General features: G+C 38.9%; 1 protein-coding gene across 4 annotated transcripts in view; it reads right to left on the bottom strand.

The window, feature by feature from the left end:
* Positions 1-13,043: 13,043 nt before the first annotated feature.
* Positions 13,044-19,912, bottom strand: part of PDE7B (phosphodiesterase 7B) — a 168,602-nt gene continuing 161,733 nt past the window's right edge. For all 4 annotated transcript variants that reach the window (XM_058833981.1, XM_058833983.1, XM_058833982.1 and 1 more), the window contains 2 exons: positions 17,519-17,599; positions 13,044-17,005 (listed from right to left, as the gene is read on the bottom strand). In XM_058833981.1, the coding sequence (XP_058689964.1) occupies positions 16,788-17,005; positions 17,519-17,599 (299 nt within the window). In that variant the 3' untranslated portion in view covers positions 13,044-16,787. The remainder of the gene's footprint in view (positions 17,006-17,518; positions 17,600-19,912) is intronic.

The raw sequence follows: 19,912 nt of genomic DNA on the forward strand, positions 1-19,912 counted from the left end.
TCTCTATCAGTGAGCTTCCCAATACAAGGACATTGATGAATGCAATTACCTGACAGTTACTGTCAGAATATCACTGTTGACATATTCCTATAATATACCAGACCTGCTCAGATATTTGCTACTTGTGAGGGACAATTTATATATAATTTAACATATATTCATTATTAATATATCTCTAATTAATCTATATACGTTGAGTAGGTAGAGAGTTTTTGGATAAAGGCAAAGCAGAGAGTATGCAACAATATTCACTGCCCTCAGTCAGTTCTTGTTAGGAATTAATTATATTGTTCTTTAGTCTCACCTGAATAGTAAAATTATATATAGGGTTCTTGTAAAAGCCAAACTCTCAAAGGGAACCTGCTAAACAAGTTAGTCTTGAGTTACTGATCATATGCCTTTGGGAAAGGAAGTTCTACAGGCAAGCCTATTGAAACAACTGATGTCCCAGTGTTAAGCTATGTCTGCAGCCAAATTTCACTTCCACTTTATCTGAAATATGTTTGCCAGTGATCGTAGATACCTGGGAGATATTTATCATCCTGATTCCTCTACCAGGTTCTCAGATCCCTATGTGATTTACCAGTACATTTTTCATAGTGCCACTGACTTCGGCTGCATCTGTATTACCTTGCAGGTTTATCTGAATAATCTATTAATTGATTGTGTATGGTGTTTTAGGGCATTGTTGCACATCTGTGTGAAACTGAATAGTCTACAGTGGGGAAGCTGCCCTGCTATGCCTGTTGTGTGCAAACAAAGAAGGACTGGTGGGTGATGTGATGGTTGGAGACATCTTGGGCACAGTAATCACAGAGTGCTAGCGTTTTCAGTTCTCAGAGACGGAAGGAGGGGAGTCAACAGACTGCTGTCCTGGACTTCTGCAGGACAGACTTTGGCCTGTCTAGGAGACTGACTGAATGAATCTTTTGGGAGGCAATCCCAGAAGGCAAAGGAGTCCAGGAAAGATGGACATTCTTTAAGAAGAAAATACTAGTGGCAAAGGAGGAGGTGATTTCCATGGACTGAAAGATGAGCTGTGGGGGAAGACCCATCTGGCTGGACAAGGAACTTTGGCCTATGATCTTTGGAAGAAGGGGCAGGCAATTCAGGAGGATAACAAGACGTTTGTGAGGTAACTCAGGGAGAAAATTGCAACAGTCAAACACCAACTAAAACTTAGTCTGACTACTGCAGTAAAAAGATGTTTTTCTAAATACATTAGTAATGACAGGAGGGCCAAGAGAAGCTCCATCCTTTTCTGGGTGTGGGGAGAAACATAGTTACAAAGGACGGGGAAGAGGCTGAGGTACTTAATGCCGTTTTTGTGTCATCCTTTAATAGACAGACCACTTGTTCCCCAGGTACCCAGCCCCCTGAGCTGGAAGACAGGGGCAGGGTGTTGAATGAAGCCCCCATAATCCAAAAGGAAATGGCCAGCGACTTGCCGCCACACTTGGACACACACAAGTTTATGGGGCTAGGTGGCATTCACTCAAGGGTACTGAGGGAGCTGGTGGAAGTGCTCACCACACCACTTTCCACCATTTATCATCAATCCTGTCTAACTGAGGACTTTAGTAAAGCCTTTGGCAGTTTCTCACAGCATTCTCCTGGAGAAGCTGGCCACTCATGGCTTGTAGAGATGCACTGTGAAAACTGGGCTGGATGCCTGGGCCCAGAGTGTGTTGGTGAATGGTGCTGGAGCTACATCCAGCTGGTAGCTGCTCACTAGTGGGATTTCCCAGGAATCAGTTCTGTCCTTATCTTGATGTGAGGATTAAGTATACTCTCACTAAGTTCACAGGTGACACCAAGTTGTGTGGGAGTGTTGATCTGCTGGAGGGTAGGAAGGCTCTGCAGAGGGATCTGGACAGGCTGGATCAATGGGCCAAGGCCAGCTGTATGAGATTCAACATGGCAACCCCATGCATTGCTACAGCCTGGGGGCAGAGCAGCTGGAGAGCCACTTGGCAAAAAAAGACCTGGGGGTACTGCTCAGCAGTGTCTGAACATGATCCAGTGTGTGTCCAGGTGGACAAGAAGGCCAATGCCATCCTGGCCTGTACCAGGAATAGTGTGGCCAGCAGGACCAGGTCAGTGGTTGTCCCCCTGTACTGGCAGCTGGCGAGGCCACACTTCGGGTTCTGTGTACAGTTTTGGGCCCCTCACTGCAAGAAAGACATGGGAGTGCTTGGGCATGTCTAGAGAAGGTAGAGCGTATCTCTTAACTAGCAGGATACCTGTTGTAAATTACCAATATATAAAGAGGGAAATTTTCCATTATTTCTCAAAATACTTGGAAGTATGAAGCTGAAGTCACTCTATATTAACAGTATAGCAAAAAGAATAGGTATTTTATAGTTATATAGAAGAGTTTTTGTAAAAAAACAAGAATCTTATGAAGTCATAAATAGTGGATGTTTAGAGTAATTTGAGTTACATGAAAGGAAATATGATATGAATCAATGCTCATATCTGTTTGTGTAAATGATTCTGCTTTTGTTTCTTGCAAATTAGCCAAATGTGAAAGGCACAATCTGGAAGGGTCTTTGACAGACTTGCTGTTTGTAGATGTTTCAGTGGTTTAGAACAATGTACATCATTCTCCATAGTTATGCCTTGAAGCACTTTTTTTAGGAACTCAGTCTTGAATTGTGGTGCTAGTTTTGGCAATATCTAAAACTATATTGTGAGTAAGGCTAAAGACAACAGCTGTCCTGCTACTTCAGAGAAATTTGGCACATTTCAGTATTTGGCAGGATTATTTACAATTTTTGATTACAATAATCAGAAGGCCTTTCTTTTGATATTCATTATTTTCTCCAATAATCCTGCCAGCAGGACCTCTCCTTCTGCAATGGGAATTTCAATAATTTTTTTTCCACACTGAAAGAACAACAGCATGTTGCTTTTGTTCCAGCTGTGTTTCTAGACCTCTTTACATTTTAATTTCTGCCTACATTTTCATCCAGCCTGGAAAGCTAAAGTAGGCCTTAAAAGCAAATTATTGATGTATGTTATGAAGAGTGTTCAGACTTTCACTGTTACTGGGATGGATGTATTCTTTCCTTTTGTTTAAGGTTAATTTTAGGCATTTGATTTCAATGGGACACAGAAGCAAAAGCAGCAGTCTAAATTCTCTCTTTAGATAACAGACACATGTCAGTACAGTCTGCAGAGGTGCAGCTGACAATGATTGCTTCGAACCGCTGATCAGCTAAAAATGTCTTAGATTAAAATGCATTTAAAAATAGTTTAAAATAATTGGTACAAATAGTTGTTAGGTTTTGCAGTTGAACTGTATGAGTTTAACCACAAGAGAGCAGTGTCACACCGGGTCTATGTTGCAAGTCTTAAATTTAAAAGGAATTCTCCTTTGTCAGCATGAAGTCTCACAACAATATTTTAACCCCTTTATATTTTTATTTTTATAGTGGTATACATTAAATTATAGGGGTAGATGATTCTGTCTTTCTAGCATTATGATGAACTGTATATATGTTCACTTGGATTAGTAAAATGTCAACACCTGACTAGTTTATTCTCTTCACAAAATAAAACTGCTACTTCATTTTCTGGGAGAACAGGCTGAAGATTTTATGTGGTGAGTCAGAGAAGAGCTTGACCTGGCAGTAATATTTTTCTGAAAAAATATCCTCTTTATCCCATGTAAAATGGCCATTGGAGATTTCTCTTTGTGGTACAGTACACTTACAATGAACACTGCCATGGATGCAATGAAATTGCATGGATTTGTATACATAGCTTCTAGCTTATACAAATGAAAATATGCTGCTTTTTACTTATTAAAAGTCAAAGTGACTATGTGGCATAGAAACTCACATTTTTTTATTTCAGATGAATCAATATACTGCTCTTCTATAAACATATGCATTCTTTCTTCTGCACATGTACACAGTGACTTGAACAAGTTTGGGTGCATCCCTAAAGCTGGGTAAGGGAATGTTTGCGGAACTGGGGAAATTTTAACCTCCAGTAATGTCAGTCTTTAAAGTGTCAACTTCGTTCTTCCCATCTGTGCTTTCTCTTTGGTAGTCGGCATTTTATTTAGTGAGGAAAGTTAAACTGGATTGATTGTTCCCACTTCTCTGTTTCACTTTATAGTTCTCGTGCAGTAACACAGCAGCTGTGTTTGCTGGGAGGCAGTTGCCACTGAGCAACAGCTGCTGGCATAAAGGAGCAGTAGGAAGAAATTTAAAGTAAGCTTAGTTTTAGTTTTTTCCCTGTGTTATTTTTGCCTTATGGCTTTTTGATGCATTGTTACCTTACAGTTTCCTGTTTTTTCTATAACAAGCACTGTAGAAATAACTGAAATAGCAGAGGTTGTGTGTTCTACTGCTGAAGTGAGGGGTTTCTGTCCTTTGGAATACTGGGGATTTTTAATGTGCATTTTGTTGTTTCTTACTCAATTTTGTCTGTCTGATATTTTACTCATATTTTTCCATTATCCATTTTCGAGCAGGTGTTTTTGCTTGACTTGCATACCATGATTGACTGTCATCTACTGGGGCAAGTTTGATAAGCCAGGCTGTTTTTAAACTCTTTCTTTGTTTGTAAGGAAGTGTTTGTGAAGAGAGGTCTAGCTCAATATTCTTGGTTTTAATTTATTAAGTGGGGAGTCCCTTACCAGCATGTACAGTGGGAAAATAATCTCTAGCTCAGTATTTTGTGATAGTGAAAATAGGTAGTTTGAAGGTGTAGTTTGGTTTGACTCAGGTGAAATGTGGGCTTTATCAACACCCCCTGTTCCCATCTACTTATCTGACCACTCCAATAACTTTCATCCATTTGTGTTTGCTTCTTCTGTCTGTTCCCCTCATATGCAATGTCTGCATGTATAAGAATTATATTAAGGCTTTACTAGTTACATTTCTGACGAGTCTCTGTTTTTTCAAGACCTCTAGCAAATCCCCAGCCCATTTATTATTTCTCAGTAGTGGTATAACCTTTTCTTTCAGATTTGAAGAGTATACTTTGTGTTTACTATTATTTTGAGTATATTAGAGCAATGCAGCTTACACCAAATAATCTGCTGCATAACCTAGCTTGTTACTGAACTAGTTTTTGATGTTAAGTTAGGTTTTTGAGTTCACAAATAAAAGAATATATTGAAGATACATTTACATAAGGTGAGCAAGATAAACAGAATTCGTGAGATCCTGCTTTGTGCCTTGTGAGCTCTTGGAGCTGTTGCTAGGAGAAGAGCATGGTAACAGTGCTCTAAGCTAGTAGTTGCCCAGGGAACCTGGAGACACTTGTGCTATTTCTACACATGTGTACCAACTCACAGCATTTTTCTTCCATGTACCCCCTTTTTCCTCTTCTCTAGCGTAATAAAAGATGTGGAGGATCTTGGCCACAGGACTAAGTCCTTTGTCATCCTCCAGCATACAGGTCTCACAGTCAACACTTAGTAGGTTTGAAGAAAATGCTTGGCCAGATCTTGACTGCACGATAGTGGTGAATAGCTGACCCAATACAGGCTGAGGATGATGAACATCACACCTGGTCATGCGCCCTGGGACTTTCATTTGGAAGTTGTTGCTGTTCCATTGCTTCAATATGAGTAAAAGTCTCACTTAGGAATTGCATAGATTTTAGGAAAAGTGGAATGTATTTACTTGGAACCCAGGATCACTAATTACCACTGAAGTAATTATCTGATGGAGGAATAAGTTAAACCCTGCTTACTAGAACAAAAAACTTTGAACTGCAGATGGCTAAGCAGTTTAAGTCTGCAAATTCTAAAGAAGCTGGCTGATGGACATATCTGGCCCTTTATATTTACTTTGAATGAACTTTGCAGTAATAGAGAAATTCAGAGAATTGTGTCATCTAAGTTTTCTTTTTAAGAAAAGTGGGGTAAGACACAACTATAGGTCAATTGGCATGTATCAGTTTTACACAAAAAATCTGCACAATAGTATCCTTTTGCATAGTTGGAAATACTTAGATAACAAGACTGATCTCTTGTGACTTTATTGTAAAATAGATGTTTTAAATCATCTTTAACAAAAATAGCTGCAATAGAACAGCATAAACTAAAATACAATATTTTTATTACCCACAAAGTAGATGTTAAATGGATGTAGAACTGATTAGCTGGCAGATGAAAGTAATCACTAAAAGGAATCTACTACAGATTGTAGAGAATGGTTCTGGGCTAATGCAGTTTCCTATTTTTAGTAATGAAATAAGTGATAAAATTTGTGGGTAATTAAAACCTGAAATTACATAGAGAGAAATAATGAAGATGTGAATGATGGCAAAAAGCCACAATGATAATGCCATAGCAGGTTAGGTCTTCAGAAGGAAAGTACAGTCAGCTGAAAAACTATAAAGCTGTTTCGTTCAAACTGTATTATTTCAAAAACAGAAAATCTGTTTGCAGTGACTTGATCTGTCTGTGAATGCATGAAGATTAAAAAAAAGTGCTAAATGCCTCTTTCTATGATAGAGAGAAACGTAATATTTCTGTCAACTGGCAACTGTAGCCAGTTGTAGGAAGTGAAAACTAAAATAATTTAAATTAGAGTGCATTTCAATAATGAGTATGACATCCACAGTGGGAAGTGGTAACTCTTTGTTTCTTCTCTGTAGTAGAACACAATGCTAGTTTGACAGTGACCCAACTATAGAGTGAAACAATTGTCCCACTTTGACAATGCTGCCTTCCTTCCTCAGATGTTAATTTTCTAGTGTATTTATCATAGGTTGTCTCAGCAAGAGAACAGCTCTTACTGTATTTGTTTTACATCTCAAAAGTACTTTTAGTTTCACAGAGTAACTTGTTCTACTCTTGAAGGTGCAAACTCTTTGCTGATATTCAGATATTTAAGACTTCATTCCATCATGAATCTCAGTAAAATTTAAGCTTGTAGATGTGCCATGCCAGCTGAAAAATTACATCTGCATTATTATATAAAATGTCCCTGAGAGTAATGTAACACCCACAGGCAAAACTTCAAGCTGTCAAGTAACTCAAGAGTGATGATGTAATTTCTCCCTTTAAATTAATGACACTGAAGCATGAGAAAGAAAGAATTGCAGTTGGATTGGTAAGGAAAAAACTCAAAAGAAAAAAAACCAAACCAAACAAAACAGGACCCCAAACCCCTAGCAACATATACAGGTTTTTTTAAGGAACTTGGAGGGGATCGACTCACTTTTTCCACAAAACCATAGAAGTTGTGCTCCTTTATCATTAAAGTAAAAACTGCCCTTTCACATCTAGCTCTCCAGAATCTGTGATGATTTGCTTTTTGACCTCTAAAATCAATCTGTTATTAAATGATTTCTATTGTAACAACTTGTCATGGGAGGAGCACTGGTGTCCCTTGTGTGGTTCCTGATCCATAATTAGAGTGCTCCAAGTGTAACCACAGTGCAAATAAATAAACTACACCTCTATTTAGCATTTCTCATAGAGAGTGACTGTTGAGTTGCCATAGTCAAAATGCCAGATAATTTTATTGGTGGTTTGTATTTCAAAACCTATCAACATAAAGGTCTTAGTAGTGGAACTGGTCAGAAAAAAATGGAGGCTTATTGGTCACACAGGATTATATTGTAACATGTTTAGGTCTTGGGCAGGTGGAGGTTTGGCAAAAGGCAGCTGAAGTCCAGACACTTTTCTTATGCTTCATCCTAAGTAAACATTAATAGTAATATTATTGACTGTTCTTCCTTAAAACAGGAAAACTGAAAAACTGAAATATTCTTTAAAAAAGAAAATATTTCATACTATTGCAATATATGTTTAATAAAAAGTGGGATAGGAATTGAAGCAGATCTGAACCTCAAGAAGCTGTTTCTCTTGAAATCAAAAACCCAGGCTTTATTACAATAAAATCTCCAAAGTTTTATCTAGGAAGAGCACAGGATTATAAAGGAAGACAGAAAATAAAAAAGGAGTTGTGACCTTGCATGCAAGTCTTTGCTTCCATTTAACTCGGTACCTTTCTGAGTTGCAGCAAAGTGTCTTAGGCCCTTCTTTGTGTCTGACAGCAAAAGCTCACAAGAATTTTATTTACTTGCTGCATTCTCTGAGTCACCTGTGAGCTTCTTGCTATGACTCTCTTTCATGAGATATCCCACAGTTTCTGATCTTTCCATCTTCCAGGTAAATCCAGAGCATCTCAGAGAAGAAAGAAATCCCTGTTTCTCTTGAGAGGGAGGGGGAAATAACATTCTTTTTCAAAAGAATATAACATATGATTGGAATCGTAATAAATACCATCATTTCCCAGATCAAATTATTTTTTGTGTTGCTTGTGATTAATTGGTGTTTTCAAGAAGCTGGCCGTAATTAGGTATGGAGGGAAGGGGATGAGGGCAAGACCTCTAAGAAAGTAAAAATGAGGCTTGATAAGCAGTTTAAGTTGTCTCCAGATAGGACTCCTGATAGACCAAGCACAGAGGATTTGTGAGGATCAAGTGCAAAAGGAAATCAACTACACAGCTTCTTCTTATCCGACTTTGTTCACTTTAATTCACTAATCCCTTCAGGTAGCATAATTTCTGTATTATCTTTGTAGTTATAATGAATTTAAATGAAGGAGGTGTATTTGCTCTGTTAAAACTTTAGAACATACCTTTATGCACCCAAAGCCAATGTGTCACTTAGCCATTTTGTGTGACTGGTGTACCCATCCCAAATCTTATTTATGTGTCTTGATTTGTTTAATATCTGCCTTTATATAGGTAGACTTCAGGCAGCGGCATTATTGAGGAAGATTTCCTTTTCATGTGGGAGCTGGGGCGGTTACCATGCACATCTGTGTCCATAAATTAAGCCCTAGCACTGATAAAAGGGACTCCAAAGCACTGGAGTGCAAGTGGCCACTCCTTAATAGTCCTTGCAGAAAGGGAGCCGGTGGCAATGACTTTCCTGATGCATTGAGGGAAATAAATGTGCTGTGCAAAGGTACCACAGAGGGCAGTGGCGATCCCCCAAAGGAATTCACATCTACGTAGAACCTCATCCCAACAAAGGAGCACATTCTTTTCAAACAGAGTAATTCCACTCATGTTTTGGTCTCTCAGCTGAGGATACCAATGTATCTATTTTATTTCCTTCTTCTGCTAGAAGTTGACTTGAAATATATTTATCCGACACAAAGCATGACAGATATAAACAAGTGATCTTCAGGACAATACTTTCTCAGTCTGCCCTTGAATCTACCATATGGTTCAGTACTTCCTATTTTCTTTGTATTTTGGTTGCCTAATGTGGACTAGCTCCTGAGACTTTCTGTAGGTATTGGTAGGTTTGGTTATAGAAATGAGGCTGGGCATCAAATACATGTCTAGGTGTAGTACATTTTTCTTTTTGGTAGCTGTATTTCTTTCATAAATATGTTTATGTATGAGGTAAGCTCATAGGAATCCTCTACACATACAAATGGAAAATCTGGATTTGGAATGTAACAGCTGCTGAGAAGCATGAGTAGGTCAGGAAAGCATCATTTTAAACTAATGGTGGATTTAAGTATTAAAGTGTATTTTCTTCAGGATTACGATTTTAGTAATATTTATTTGTAACCAGGAATTCTCTTTTTGTTTCATGTAACTGTTCAATCTTTTAAGCTTTTCTATGTGGTTAAAGGTTAATATATTCTTATGGCAGCAACTTCCATATGTACTTTGTTCTAGCTATGTTTTGATTTGGGGCAAGCAGAAGCTCTCAGACTACCCAAATATTCTGCATTTTTTATTTTACAGGTGGTACTGATAAAGCTACAGTATTTTTTCCCCCCTCTCTCCCTCCTAGAGGTTTTTCGTGATTCAAATTGCTTTTTGCCACCCTTTACGCTTCCCACTCTTGTACTTGCACTTTCTAGAGAGGGATGATTGGTATACAAATTGAATTTATCTCTAGGTGGTATGAGTGCTGGAAATAATAGGACAACTCTCCTGTTCGTATAAATTCTAATACTCCATTTTAGTTACGACTTCTTAAGACACCCAGATCCCCATTCTAATCTAGTAGTACAATATATTTAGAGCTCTGTACGGGATTCAATTCTTCTCTCAAAACTGATTTAATTCTGAATTAATTTAAAACATTAAATATAAATAAACTGTAAATTCTGACATGAAATTCATCTGCTGTTGCGATACTTCCTTAGGTGTTTAGGTCTGCATGGCCTTCCATAGACACCCAAGGTAGCTTTTACAAAGTGCTGCTGCTGGTAGCAAAATCCAATAAGGTGTTGCATGGTGTTCAACTCTCCTTAAGAGCCAAACTAGCCCAGGATACAGTGAGATGATCCACTGGTTTTACTGGTAGAGCCACTTTAAACTCTTCTCTGATACATTCATTTGCTGTTTGTCTGTCCCTAAATAGCTGTTTGAGACTCTACACAACATTACTGAAAGACTGAGAGGTGTAGAACTGGGGATACCATAAACCTGCTTTGCTGGTAAAACCAGGGTATTTTGTAATAGCACTCATCTTATCTTGAAGAGGATTGGGCTTTGGAGAGACCCTGCCTTCCTTACCTTTAGCTAAGTAGCGTCTGTCACATAACTGGTTGTCACATGCATACTATTACATCATTTCTTCTCATGTTGAACTGATATCTTTCCAAGATTATCCACCTGAACTTTAAACCATAATTAAGTTTTTGGCTGGGACAAAAATATTGCCATATAATTAATTTTTCTTTTGCTGTACATTGATGCATTTCAACTTGCTGGTCTGCCTTTTTGTTTTGAACCATTAAACATCAGCATTCATCCAGACAGTGCCTGTGCAGAGTGGGAAGACTTAGCTGTACTTGAAAATAACTGTTAAATCGTACGTATTTATTAAATGTTACGGAAAAAAGTGGTTTTCCAATGCTGACTATGTAAAACTATTCCTGGAGAAACCATCAAAACTTCAACCCTATATAGGACAGATCTCTAAGGGGCTTAATTCTGAAATCAGTTTTGCAGTTCTGCTTTCAACTGGGGGACACAGGAAAACACTGTGATTCTGAAGGGTGGATGGTTTTTTTAGAAAAGTTTAAAACGTTGTCTAAATAGCACTGAAACAAAATTTATTTCCAGCTCCTATATTTTGTTCGATTTTAGGATTTGCATGGCACGAACTGTGTGAGTATTGTTACTGAACACTTCGAGGTACAAATGAATTCTGGCTTTAGAAATGTGTCAGTCAAGAAGAGTCCCTGCAGCAATATCCATCAGTGATGACAAGTATTTCTCACTTAGAAATACTTATCAGTGTAGAACATCAATACTTCTCATATTTTCAATTAAACTTCACAAGCTTCTGTCATGTTGCACATATAAAGAACATGGTCTGAAACAGAAATGAGAAAATGGAGATTAAAATGGACTGATGATCCTAAGGAGAACTCATTACTGGAACTGAAACAATAGTTTAAGGAAAACTCTTCTTTAAATACTTAACCAGGGAAACATTTTCCCTGGGGTTTGAAAATCCTTCTACTACATGCTTAGGAAAATTACATGGAAATGCTTTCCTTGCTGGGAACTCCATTCATATTCATACAGCAAGTCTAAGGGGAAATTTAGAGAAAAGTTCTGAGAAACAGTGAACTAGGAAAGTGATTATTCTGTTGGTAGGAAGGAGAGGCAGTGAGAGAATGGATGCAGTGGGACTTCTGCTGCCTTGTCAAACCAGAATGTCTTCTGTAAACAAAGGAGATCCTTCAATCAACTGGCTTTACCAAAGAACTTGGAACACTTCACTTTTTTTTTTATTAGTTGTCATTCTTCGACATGATGAATACTTACAGCAGTATGTTAAAAAAGATACAGTTAAGTCTCTTGGCATCACTGCATAGCAGTCACAGCATTTTCACACAATCTAGTGCTTCCTTTCAGAATGATGCATATGGCATATATACGCACATATGGGGCTGATTCTTGGTCCCAGTGAAGATGGGGGGACCAGTGTTTGGCCCATAGAGTTGTATAAGATATGTGACTATGTATATATAAAATGCTTTACAATAAACATGACATATACAATCTTGAATTCAAAGATAAGCAGAATATATTTTACATCGAAGTCAAGCTTATGCTCTGCACTTAAAAGTTTATGTACCTAAAATATTGGATGGATTATAGAAACAAAGAGCAACAGTTTGCACCAAAGTAATCTGAATACATATTCATGGCATGAAGCTTGCCTTGTGTTTTTGTTTTGTGTTTTGGGGTGGCTTTCTTTTCTTGGATTTGCAAGGCTTTAATTCAAATTTAATTATTCATTTTTGTAGGCCATGGGTGACGTGGTGACATGAGGAGGGGAATGGGCATACTGTGGACAGGATTTCTGAGCCTGAGAGGGTTTCGGCCTGTCAGGGGCTCATCTATTCCCAGGGGAAAGTTCCTGGGAACAGTTTCTCTCCAGAACTGTGTTACTGTAAAGAGATAATATTTCTCAAAACAATACTGAACAGATGTCCTGGGTGTGTTTTCTCTGGTCTCACCAATGGGACCAAAAGGGGGTGTTGTTCCTTCCACCAGTCAGGGTAACCTGGTTGGAAAAACTATGTAAAGGCTGAAAGAACCCCGAATAAAGGCTTTTCAGCCACAGGAAAATGGGTTGCGTGTGGTGTTCAAACTTGGACTCTGGCCCAATACCTCGTGTCCTCTAGTGACAGGCATACGTTATGGACAACTCAGTTGAGTGACTTAAAATATAAGGCAATAAATTATGGCTGGTACCCTGGCTGATACCTGAAAATAAAATTGTGACTACTTGAGTTTCTCCTTTCTGAGGAGAATTCATTTGGAAGGGCTAAGTGTCCATTCTGTGTCTAATTTGATGGAAACTTTAACAGGAATTTAAACCCTCGATTGCAAAAGCTGGTGAGATAACTATGCAGTGTAACAACAGCCTTATCTCATTTACAGCTTTCTCATTAATCCCTGGGGAGGCTTTGGTTTTCTTCATGAAAACCAAGTTTATACAAAAAGAATTGATCTGTGTTGTAGATTAGGTTAGATACAACTGCAGATCATGTGTTTTTTTGGTTTTTGGGTTTTTTTTTTCCTCCATAGAGTCTATTTAATCTCAGCTACTCCTGTCTTTGATCCTTGTATTCCAAAGATAGGTGTTGTCAATAGTACTCTTATTCCCCACCTGACTGGTGGCTGGACCACTGACACTTATAAACACAAAGGTAGGTAAAATCTTTACTTAATGACAATGCATACATATGCATTATTTTAACCAGCCTAAGATTTTCGCTTGTTATCACAAGGCACAGAATTACCTCTTAGATGGTATGAAATCTTCATTTTTAGAGGAGCTAGATTTTAATTGCATTTGTGGGGCATAAAAACATTTTAACATCCTGCTTTTAACAGCTTTTTTTCCCTCTTTCCATGTATGAAAACTTCAACACAGTTTGAAAACCTAAAAATCTTTCAGCTGCACTAGCCAGTGGGAAGGGAAAATAATTTGCAAAGGCCTTCTGTAAAGTGGCTGATAGGGCCACCAAAATGTGTGTTACCTGCATAGCATTTCTATTCTGTGCACCAGCAGCCTGTTGGCACACTGGGGAGAAACCCCAGGGCAGAAATGCTGTCCAAACCAGAGAATACCTAATGTATCACACCTGCATGTGCTGAGCACTGGTGCTGTTGGATTGGCTGGTACCAGTTATGGTTTCTACGGGAAATCAGATGGTTCCATTTTGCATTACAGACCCCAGGGAATCTGGCTGCCAGGCATCTGCTGCCAGAGCCTACCTTTTCCAAGCACTTCTGTATGGAGCACCTGAGGCAAACTGGCCCAGGACCAAACCTGTGTAATGGGTTTGGCTCACAAGCCCAGAAGTGTTGCTGGGGCCACCCGGAACCTCTTTCAAGCATGTTTCATTAGACAAGGTGATTGAAATCTAGCTGGTATGTTCAGTGCACAAAAATCCCCCACAGCCTGATAATTTTCAGAAGAGCTTTTTAAAGTTGGAAAGTTTTAACTGGTGGTAAGAACAAACTAATGGAACCTGTAGGCTCCACTTGTAGAAAAGAGCTTGGGTTTAATGTGGCTGTAACAAAATTTGATTTGTATCTAAGCTTTCCTGTTGGACCTATTTTCTGGAAGCTCTTCAGAAACAGCTCAACACTGTTTCTGTCAAGAGCTTTTTAACCTGCTAGACACTGGGTTTAACTAAATTTCAGAACCTTTTAAAAAAATTCTCTGAACTAGACGGAAAAGGGCTTCCATCTCTTAATAAAAAGACAAAACACAGGAAATTGCATCCTTTTGTATGGACTTAAGTGCTTCTAAGCAGTGCATTACATTGCTCACCTAACATCCTAATAATTGTCCTACATCTGTCAGGAAGAAAAGGTACACTTAAAAAGCTGCAAAGTGGTGGTGCTCCACCCCCACCACCTCCATATGGTTAAGAAGACATTTACATGCTGTAGTTAGAAACAATTTAATTCTACTACAGCTCTTGAGTGCCCTTTGCTTGATGTTGTCCCTCTATTTTATGAATCTCATTTAGGTAAGTGGGAGAAAGAAGTAGTTTTTCTATTGATTGTACCTTATATAACAGTGGAGGGGTGGAAAACCATTGCTGGAGTGCTTTTGTTTGCTCACTGTGATTTGCCCCTTTTTACTTCACTGGGTTTCAGCCTCTTTTCTCTGAAGATACATACAAAGAATTAGTGAAGTAACTCATCCTTCACTAATACTTATGCTTTTTATTTTCCTCTAAACATATCAGTCACCTTATGAGCAGGAACTTTCTCTCATCAAGTCAGTATCTCCTGTAATTTAGAAAAACGTATTATATTTTATTTTCCCTTGCACTTCTGTGAGTAAGCATCTTTTTCGTGTTTCTCAAACATCAACTTAAAAAGCTCTTTCTTTGTTGGCCTCTTCAAGGTCTTCACATCCCAACTTGACTATCCAAATGTGAATACCTGGCTGTACCTGCTCATTCTTTTGGACAGCAACTGTACAGATTTGATGTATGGGGAGTTTACAACAATGCTGTACTTCACCAGGATGATGTTATTCTTTCTGGGGGCAGAGGAGCAGGGGACAATCCCTTTGGTGCAACGGAGTAGTGTCTGAGAATACAATCTCACTGAAATGGTGAAAGCTTAAGTAAAGTTTAATAAAGACTTCCGGAACTGAGGTTGTTTATGGCATAGTTAAGGCCAAGTTATCTTTCACAAACATGAGATCATAGAAAATTCCTCAGCCACTATAATAGCTAAGAGGATTTTTTTTTTTAATAGTCTGACCACAACACATTTTTTTCCTTCATTGACTGAGACTAATCTAAAAAGTCAGTTGAAGTATTCTTTTAATTAAAAGAAAAATACAAATGCATTTTGATGCTGACTATCTAAGGAGGGAATGTGGGGAAAAAACCAGCTACACTGCAACATCTCTCAAGAAAACAACTGAACTCTAGAAATAATGTCGTGCTTTGTAGATCACTAAGCTATTTAGTAAAAATTCACACTCTTGAATAAATGGTAATCAGGCTGAACTGTCAAGTCATGTGGTGTTGCTGTGGCGCCTGGGTGGTTTTTTTTAACTTAAAACTTCAGGCTCTGTGAAACATTTGCCTAGACCAAATGTGCAAGGTGCCATGGATTAACAACACGGACCCATATGGAATGTGTTTGAAGTTTTCAAGAAGTTATCCTGCCAGACTTCATTCCTTAATGACCTTTGATACACCTTGGATAGTGGAAAGGCAGTTCAGAATCATATCTTGTAATCGTATGATTTTGGCAGCTATCAGAAGATGAAGGATGCTAAAAGTTAAGGCTTTTATCCACAAACAATGGTGTATATTAATAAACTCTATACCATATTTACAAATGCTTTCTCTTGTATTAAAACTAACAGTATTCTGTTCACAGTGCCAATGTTTTTACAGGTAGCAATCATCCCACAGTACTCCAGTATTTTGGCATGGGAATCAGTAGCGCTTTCTATTTACAGAAAATGTACACATATGAATATAAACAGGTAACTTGAAACAGTACTCAAAAGATAGATCTGTTCATGTTTCAAAGGTTTAGACTGTACTACACCTTCCCTTTTGGCTGTGAGGGAATGCTGTTCCTTGCAATGAGAAGATGCCCATCTTTTATCCAAAGTGGCATAAAAATGATTACCAAAACGAGCCTTGTTACACTGGAGGTGTGTATATGGAGAGTAACCTCAGTCCAAGGTTTATAGATTTGTTGTTTAGTGCACAGAATACAAAAGTTAAAAAGGTTTTTAACTACTAAAACAACCCAACTCTCTGCCCTCTGCGAGCACCGTCCTGCTCAGTCCATGACCTCTGGATGATGGAGATGCTGGTGGTTTCATGTGCAGCCCAGCTGCCAGCCTAGAAAGGGTGTGGCACTGTGGGCCTATATACATATGTCACAATATGACTTATGGTAAATGAAAAAATCACCAAGAGTGCCTCTCTGTGTCGCCTATTCTCAGCAATCCTCCCTGCTTCATGGCAGAACTGGCCTGGCTTCCCTGCTGCTGACAGGGACTCTGCACCGGAGCAGTTTGGGGTCAGGAGTGACAAATGGCATCAGGCATGCACAGAATGGAGAGAGGGGAGAGGAACGTGAAGATCAGAAAGAATCCCAGCAGAACCATGGGTGTGTTCGTGAGGACCCTTAGAGCTTTGCCATTTCTTGCCTTTGCACGGTGTTGACAACAGGCTCCTGCTCCCCAGGACCTTGTTTGCTGCTGTGACCAAGACAGAGATAGCAGTGCTAGAAGGAGAAGTGCAAAGCTGACACTAAGGAGTCTCTTCTTCATTTAAAGTCTGTTCCTGGTTGCCAGTCACTTGGCCTGAGTGGTCGTTGCTCCTACTACTGCTGTGTTGCTTGTGGAGCAAACCTCTCCACTTGGCCTTGTTCCTCCTGAGATGGTTTAGCATATTTTCAGAGAGGGGTGTGTTGCCTGTAAACTGGGCCCACCTCTCAAAGAGCGGCTCAACGATGTATGTCATGAACCCTGGAGAAACACACAAGGGACAGCTGGTGAGCAACAAGCTAATTCCAGAAGTGCACTGCCCCACCAAGTACCTCGAAAGCACAAAGCAAGTGGCAAAAGCCCTGATGAGAAGTAACAGCAGACATCAATTCATTTTGAAATGCACAGCTTCTGACCAGCATACATGACAAGATATGGCTTTACTTGCCTGTGTCACAGTAAACTCTGTGACAGTTAGCAACCCTCTGAGGAAATTTCAGTCAAGAAAGCAATCAGTGTTTAACACTGGCTACAATTTTTCCCCATGGGAACTTTTCCCCTATGCAAAGACTGCTTTGTCTTTCTGTTGAACATTTGGCTTAGATAGGTTTCTTTTTGAACATTTTAATTTAGAACATATTTTTTAACTCTAATGGTATCTGCAGCTCTTATTTTTAAAACAACTGTATTGGAGTGGGGCACGTGGTGGATAGAAGTTTCTTAGAGCTTCTGCCATAGTGAGATAAACACGAAGAGAATGAAACTAATACTTACCAATCTGGATGCTTGGTACTGTATCCTTTTGCTGATTACAAAGGGGACTTATTTCCAGTTCAAACTTTTGTTCCAGATCACCTGCAAAAATAAAAAAAAAAAAAAAAAGAAAATTCTTTTCTGCCACTTTTATCTGTTCTCCATACCTATGCCACACTCTTACTATGTTTGCAGCTGTGCGAGGAGTTGGAATCTTCTAACGATGACCATGGTAAATGTGTAAATACCTTCATTCTCTGGACTTTTATTTTTTAGGCATCAGAGAAACCAATTATCCGTACAAAGAAAAATCTAAGAAAAGAAGACTTTTAGATGAACATTAAATTTGAGCATGTAAGTGTTCTGAGGACCTAAATTTTTAAAATAGACTCTCTCATGTGAAAGATTTTTAAGACACTCTGGTTTCTTTACTCATTGTTCAAATCTCTTCCTACCAGAAAATTGCAGTGTATCAATTTTAGAAGAAACGCATCTCCAGTAGTACTGTAGTGGAAATTGCTAGTGTATTCTTGTGGAAGTGGCTCATAAAGGGAAGAGTGCTGGAGGCTGGCAGCCACAGCTATGGCTGCACTAACAAACCAATAAAGGCCAAAGCGTGGACCCCAGAAATGTTTCAAGTGTCAAGAACTATGGAGTTCAAGTTATAAATGTGGAAAAAGGATGAAATTAAAAGTCTGTGCAGTAGCTGGGTATCAAGCTATGCCTTCGCTGCTGCACTGAGCATATTTATTTCCTGGGTTGTCCAGGCAGTCCCCAGAGAGGCACCTGCACAGACTGACTCGAGACAGTGAAGTAGTTGGCTGAACTCCTGGCCACCTTCAGAGCAGGGTATTTGACTAATTGGACCAGGAGGTCTCCAGTTCCAAATACAGGACTGTCCTGAAAAATCCTGCAGACAGCTCCTGCTGTGACCAGCCCTGGGGACTGTTTCAAATTGTTGAAAGAAAAACCTTGCTGGGGAATCTGCTCACTCCAGATGCCACCTCAGATTGCTCCTGATGCAGAACTGACCAGGTCTGACATTGAGAAGATGCTTATAAACAGCAGAAATTATTCCTGCAGAAATGGTCACACAGGACAGGCTTCCATACATAGTGATGGCAAGAGATGTTTTCTATGGAGTTGAAGGTAATCAATAGCAATGACCATGCTGGATTTAAGCATTCAGCAAAAAAACATCTCAGAGAGTGTAATTTGCTCACTTCCATACAAAACAGTCACTTTTTCTGCTGGAGAGACTGCATCCCCCTGTGCCTGCAATTACTTCATGCAAAGATTGCTCTGAGTTAAGTTTTGGGTGTAGGGATTTTCTTAAAACAAATTCTGTCTGAGTGCAACAAGTTCATCCTTTGTGATTGTTAGCCGTCCATGCCAGTGTACAATCCTGGATACTGCATGAGATACAGTATCTTTCCTGTCTACAGCATGGAAAGAAAGTGAAAGTTAACTGTGTGCAAGCTAAGATGTGCCACTTCCCCTCAGACAATAATATTTTGTCCATGTGATTTATTAATAAGGATGTAGTGAGGGCTGGTTAGGAAAAACTTTCCTGTAAGAAAGACAGAACTGTTAGTTTAGACAAAACATTGTATTCAACCCATAAAGAAACATTTTGCTTTAAATCTGCTGTTTTTGTTTAAAAGCTCTTTTCTCCCCACTAACAGTTTTTACTATTGTGCTACTGTGCTACCCAGGTTTTACAGCCCCTTATAAAACACTATGTGCATTTCTAAGCCTTGCCTTTCTTCCCTCTGCAGCATGCAATCACTTCTTAAATGTCAGCAGAGTATTTTCAGTTCTAATTGAGTACTTAGAAAGTATCAGGAAAACATTTGTAGCTTCATGAACAATCAAAAGGAACAATTTAGCAAAACTGAGACACAATAATAGTCTCTCATGTTTCCAAATGTGCAATTTGTCTTCTCATCTACCACTCCAAAAATTTTTGACTAAAAGAAAGTTTCTAACTCCAGTGATATCCTCTCTGTAGGTGTTCTGGGTAGAAAATGGTTGACCTGTCTGGCTCAAAGTATATCTACATCTTCTTGTCTTTCAGAAGTCACTGAATTGACAAAAGTAAGATTTGCTTTTGCATGATAAGAACTTAAAATGACAGTCATTATTTTTGCTTCAAGTTACTATGAAAAGAACTGTGTGAATTTGTTCCTGAGAACTTTCATGCTAGGAAAAGCTTTCCAAGCAATTTTAAAACCTTAACAGAGAAACTTATCGTTAATGCTGCTTCAACATTAGCCATTTTCTTGAAAGCTTTTCCTTACTACTTCCAGTTTCATATATATAAATCAAGTTACTTACCCTGTGTTTCTAGCTGTGCTGACTTTTAAAAGATCTGAAAACAAGCTGAAGTATTTTTCTAGGAAAGGCCTACGCTGC

The sequence above is a fragment of the Poecile atricapillus genome, chromosome 3 (assembly GCF_030490865.1).
Source record: "Poecile atricapillus isolate bPoeAtr1 chromosome 3, bPoeAtr1.hap1, whole genome shotgun sequence".
NCBI lineage: Eukaryota > Metazoa > Chordata > Aves > Passeriformes > Paridae > Poecile > Poecile atricapillus.